This window comes from Episyrphus balteatus, chromosome 4, assembly GCF_945859705.1.
Source record: "Episyrphus balteatus chromosome 4, idEpiBalt1.1, whole genome shotgun sequence".
In the NCBI taxonomy this organism is placed as follows: domain Eukaryota; kingdom Metazoa; phylum Arthropoda; class Insecta; order Diptera; family Syrphidae; genus Episyrphus; species Episyrphus balteatus.
The window spans coordinates 56614116-56619700 of record NC_079137.1 but is presented as its reverse complement, the minus strand read 5'-3'; the positions used below and the strand labels follow the sequence as shown (position 1 = coordinate 56619700).

Here is a 5585-nt window from a genome sequence, read left to right as displayed (position 1 = left end):
GTTGTTGATCGCCGAGTTTGTTATTAGCTCCGCCTCTTCCCAGGTGAGTATTTTTGTGCAGACTCAGGTAAAGTATATAACAATTTTCTCTTGATCGTGGGTTTTCATTCATTCACTCAGTTACTCTCTTAAATTTTTAACTCACATTTCATTAATAGTATAACTCTGAGGTTTGCAGACACACGTTGAAAAACTACCACAATTTGTATATACTTTTTTTTGTAGATACAAAACTCACAGCTTAAAAGGAGAGGCTCTGAGATGTGTTATTATGAGGAGAAAAATACTTCTTGTAAGACATTGACATGAGCAACAAATCAGTCGTCTGCTGATAGTTGAAGTGAAAGATACAATTCATCTCTCCGAAAGGGATTAGTTGAATTACAAAATAAAAAAAAAAAAAAGAGTTAAGAATTTATCGTTGTGCCATATGAGTGTTAGATACTAAAAAAAAAATTATTACCAATCATCTTGAAAAACAAACTCACCCCTCTTAGTGCAATGAAAAATTAATGTGTATTTTCTAAAAATATAAAAACTCTACCCGAACTGAACTTATAAAAAAAACAAGTGTTTGTGAAAAAATAAGAAAAAAAAAAATTGTGAAAAAAAAATACCTGCTGACATATTAAATCAGCCAACGGATTAATCTCTATCATCATCATCTTCTCAACAACAGAACAACAAAACTTATAAATAAGGTAAGCTTAATTGGATATCACATTTTGCTATAACAAAAGCCTTCGATAACGAACTTGATTTGTCACATTTTGTACGAAAAACTAACTGAAACAAAAGAGCTGAGCTGCGAACTCGATTTTGATTATTATTTTTTTTTTTAAATTTCAACCAAACTAAATTTATTAACATCATGATTGCTGATTACTTTTTTCAATAATATTCAAATTCTATGCATAAATCATTTAACGGAATTTTTATTTCGGATTTTTTTTGTTAAAATTCAAAAAACAAAAAAAAAAATGTGATGAAAAAAAAAATTCAAAGAAATCGTAAAAAAATATAAAATATTTCACAGAAGAACGGGTATTGCATGAATTTTTGTTTTGCAAAAAAATTATTAGAAATTGTTCTTTTTATTACTGTTAGTTGAAATTTTTAAGGATTTTTATCCTTCCACAATTTACCTGAGTGCAAAAAAAGAGCGTGTGCGCGCCTACGACCACTAAATTGCCTGCGCGTATAATCGATCAAATTTTATTGCACGCAATAATATTTAGGTGCGGTATGGTGTCTTTTTTTAGTTGAAAATTATATTGCTAAACGTTACGCCTCCTTGCTAAGGGTTGCATAATGTTAAGTATTGTTTCTATTGTTTCAATTGAGACCTAACCCGCGAGAAGGTTACTTTAAAGCAGCACTGACAGATAGAAAAATCATTTAAAAGTCCTTTGGGTTTATCCTTGGCTCTTTTGTATGCAGCAGTAGCAGTAAAAAAATTGAAATTTTTTTTGCAATATCTTCTTAAGAAATTTGGGAAAAATGTGATATTTTTTTTTTTCAAAGTTAATTTGCCGTCGTTAAAAAGTGAGATGTATTTTTTTGATATTTTTTTTTTCTGAAAAGAATTCTTAGAATGAAATTTTTTGGCAAATGTTTAACGAAACAATTTTTTTTTTAATTGCTTACAGATGAATCAAACGTGTAAGGTATGTGGCGAACCTGCCGCCGGTTTTCATTTTGGTGCCTTTACTTGCGAAGGATGCAAGGTAAGTGTCATTAACATCGTCATTTTTAACAAAAACATAAAAAAAAAAACTATTTCCTGTGAAATTCTTGACACTAACAATTTTTTTCTTTTATTTTTTTTTAGTCATTTTTCGGTCGATCATACAACAACCTTTCGTCAATCAGTGAATGTAAAAATCACGGCAAATGCGTCATTGATAAGAAAAACCGTACAACTTGCAAAGCATGCAGATTGCGCAAGTGTTACACAGTGGGCATGTCCAAAGGCGGCTCACGCTATGGCAGACGCTCGAATTGGTTCAAAATCCATTGCTTGTTGCAGGAACAACAACAGCAAGCTGCCGAAGCCGCCGGCAAACACGGTTTTGGCGGTGATATGGGATCGGCTGCGGCTGCTGCTGCCGTCGCCGCAGCACAAGCACCATCTCTAGCCTCACACATGGGAATGTTAGGCTATCCGGGCTATTTGCCGGAAATGATGTCAAATCCGGATGCATTTAAAAGTTCATTTCATAGTCAATTTTTGTCAAGACATCCTGATGCAGCTATAGCAGCTGCCGCTGCTGCTGATTACCATCAACATCAGCAACAACAACAAATGCAGCAATCTTCAGCATCATCAGCTGCAGCAGCAGCAGCAGCAATGCCATTCTTCATGATGAACTCAATGCCAATATCATCACGATCTGCATTCCAATTGCCACCACATTTGCTCTTCCCTGCTGGCGGACCGGGTGGATATCATGCTGCTGCGGATGCATATCATCGTGCCGATGAAATGTTTAAACATCGTCAGTCTGTGGATACATTGTCCGAAGGTTCGAATAATCGTTGGAATGAAAGTTGCAGTCCTGAGGCTAGAAATGAAGAACTTATTAGTCCTGCTGCTCGTTGTTCATCCAAATCACCATTAAATGATCGTGAAAGAAGTCCATCGTCGGTTAGGTCGATGACACGTTCACCACTTGAAGTTAGTCGAACTCCAGAGAGTCGCGAATCACCAAATCTGCCTGCACAAGAAGCTCAAATTGATATAATGGATCCTTCTGCTTCGCCAATTCATTCCCACCATTCATCATTACCATCACCAATCACCCACAATATCACACCCACCACCACCACAAATGAAGAAGCCGCTGCTTATCATATGAAATTGCAATCAGAATCACCAGTTTCGATTTGTTCTGTAACCGATCAAGAACAAGATAGTCCAATGGATTTGAGTATGAAAGCGCAACGCAGTCGATCTGCATCGAGAACTGCTTCCACATCAGTCCCTTCCGATAGCCAAAGTTTAATTTCCGGTGGAGAAAGTGATATTCAAAGTGAGTCGAGTGAAGAAGAAATTCGTTTGGCACGAAGGAAATTCTATCATTTGAGTGAAAATGAATCGGATGTCTCACAAGATATTGCAGAAAGTGTTAAAAGGCAAAAGCTTGTTGAAGAACAAGGATATAATTATGGGGTCAGTAGTAATGGGAGTATGAATTCAACTAGTCTAAGGGGTATTTTTGTTTGTGTTTAAATAATTTGTAATTCAATTTTTTTTTTTTTTTTGAGAAAAAGTTATAATTGTTGAAAATTTAATTATTAAATTGTAAATATATTTTTTGAAATGAGAGTATGAAAATAGAATTAATTCTTGAGGATTGTAAATATTAATTTTTAATTTTAAATAAATTTTTGTTTTTTTTATAGAGTTTAAGTGTTTAGTTATAAGAAAATTAAAATATAAATAAATTAAAATATTATTAAAAAAGAAATTTTAACTGAATTTTTATTTTTACAAAATCAATACTTAAACCAAGGCTAATTATTATTTGATGAATTATTGTTATTCAGAAACAATAGTTACAAATTGTGGTGGTTTCAGATGCAATAATTTCGAAAAATTTATTGAAGGTTTGTAGCAAAATAGTATAAAAATTGAAGCTTCAATAATACACATTTTCCGCCTGAGTTAAAAATGACTGCGAAACTGACTTCTTTTTTTTAATTAAAATTAAAGATTGTTTTTTAAGGATAGGAGTTTCGATACCAACTATAATTAATATTTCATACTTACATGTACGGAATTTTAACTAGACACCAAAACAATCAGTGAGAATTATCTCGAATATTTTGTATAGCAGATTTTTTACTTCAAAGCAATTGATTGATAAAATGATAGGTAGTTCAAAATAAAAAGTGCAAGGTTTATGGTTAAATTTTTTCATGCAACTGTTTTATATTTAGATTTTTTTACATAACTCTATTCAGTAAAAATGTTTAAAATATTAGATTTAAGTTTTATGCTGATGGGCTTTGTTTGAATGATGTTTTATCTACATGTTCACTTAAAATAAATACATACTTCTACAAGTGATTACTTGAAAATATTATTCAATCGTTACAAAGATTCAAGAATCATTCATAAAATTTAATTCTTCAGAAAAGATGTTTGAAAAGTCATCCACTCTACATTTTTTTAAGAAACCAATATAATTTTTATCTCGTCAGTTTTTTGTTGGTAATTTGTTGCTGGCAGTAATAATATGAAATGTTCCATATTTTGTGGAAAGTCTCCGAAGTGCTTTGAAGTGTAGAATTCCACGAACATTTATTCCGGCTCTTTCAAATTTCTGTTCCAACTTTTTAAAATTTAAAAGCGATTTTATACATATTTGAGAAATTCTAAAATGAATGTGAAAAATAAAAAAAAAATAACTTTAATTTCCAATTTAATGAGAACTGAAATGAGTACCGTCGGCAAAGTAAGCATTATAAATTTTACACTATTTAACCAATAAAATCCGAGTTATCAAAGGACCATCGAATGGCCTACTTGTTTCTTGTAAATTTAAACGAGCTTACCTAAAGTTTAGGCAATTTTCCTTAAATGCATCCATTGCAAAAAGCATGTTTGTTGATTTACTGCATAAAAGTTGTTTTCTTATAAAAAAAAAAACAAAACAAAAGAGCTGACAACAAAACTCTAAACAAAAAAAAAAATAAAGAAATTGTTAAAAAACTATTCACAATTTTAAAAAATACTTTGCTTTGATGTGGATTATACCACGAATTATTGAAAACAATCGTTTTCCGCAGCACACAATTTGAATTTTTTTCGCACCTCTTAATTTCATCAATAACATACTCTTACAATAGACAATATGCTTTTTTATTTTAATTTTTTTTAACAGTAAAAATGAATTCATGTCAGATTTCTCCATAAGTATAGAATCAATACAAAATTTTACCATAGAATTTAAGATGATTACATTTATGTATATAGTTACGTTAAAATTATTGTTTTCTTTAATTTAAAGTTTCTGCTCGAGAACCAAAAATCTTAAGCTGGCTTTTATATACAAATATTGATTTTTTAAACGATTGCCCTTTAAAAAATTTGGGCAAAAATTGTGGGTCATGGAGTGCGCCTTTGATGAAACCACATTCCAGAATCTAGTTTTTATATTTTGAGCGAATAAAAGTTCGAACATATAATCAAATTCTTACCTAACTTACTTCATGTGTAGGAACAACAAATTAAAGCTAATTTAATATGACGATGAGCTCTTATACCACAAGAGCACATAGAAAATAACTTATATAATATAACAAACCTTCCTCGTTGCGTGGAAATACACTTTTTCGTAGCATGGGTCAATTCATCTAAGAGGGTCTACTTGTAGCCAGAATTTCCAGTACACAAAATTATATATTGTTTTTCAGTTTGTTGTTATTTGTAGTTTTAACATGTTGTCTTCAAATCACAATAATCATTTTTATAGAAAAAACGCTTCTATGGATCGAAAATTATATATAATGGTTTTTTTTCATGGATGCCATTGTTAGAACTGGACCAATTTGAAATTTGAAAAATCATCTCACCCAGT

At 31.3% G+C, this 5585-nt stretch overlaps 1 protein-coding gene across 1 annotated transcript; it reads left to right on the top strand.

Annotated features, from left to right (window-relative positions):
• Positions 1-298: 298 nt before the first annotated feature.
• Positions 299-3454, top strand: LOC129919688 (zygotic gap protein knirps). The gene is made up of 3 exons (XM_056000659.1): positions 299-701; positions 1650-1727; positions 1832-3454. Exons 2-3 carry the CDS (start codon positions 1650-1652, stop codon positions 3230-3232), a joined length of 1479 nt encoding a protein of 492 aa, XP_055856634.1. The 5' UTR covers positions 299-701; the 3' UTR covers positions 3233-3454.
• Positions 3455-5585: the final 2131 nt, after the last annotated feature.

What these genes read in the sequence shown, in the direction of transcription:
- LOC129919688 (XM_056000659.1), top strand. Translation starts at nt 1,650, where the DNA reads ATGAATCAAACGTGTAAGGTATGTGGCGAACCTGCCGCCGGTTTTCAT. An exon ending in TTACTTGCGAAGGATGCAAG is followed by an intron (nt 1,728 to 1,831) that starts GTAAGTGTCATT and finishes ATTTTTTTTTAG; the next exon opens with TCATTTTTCGGTCGATCATA.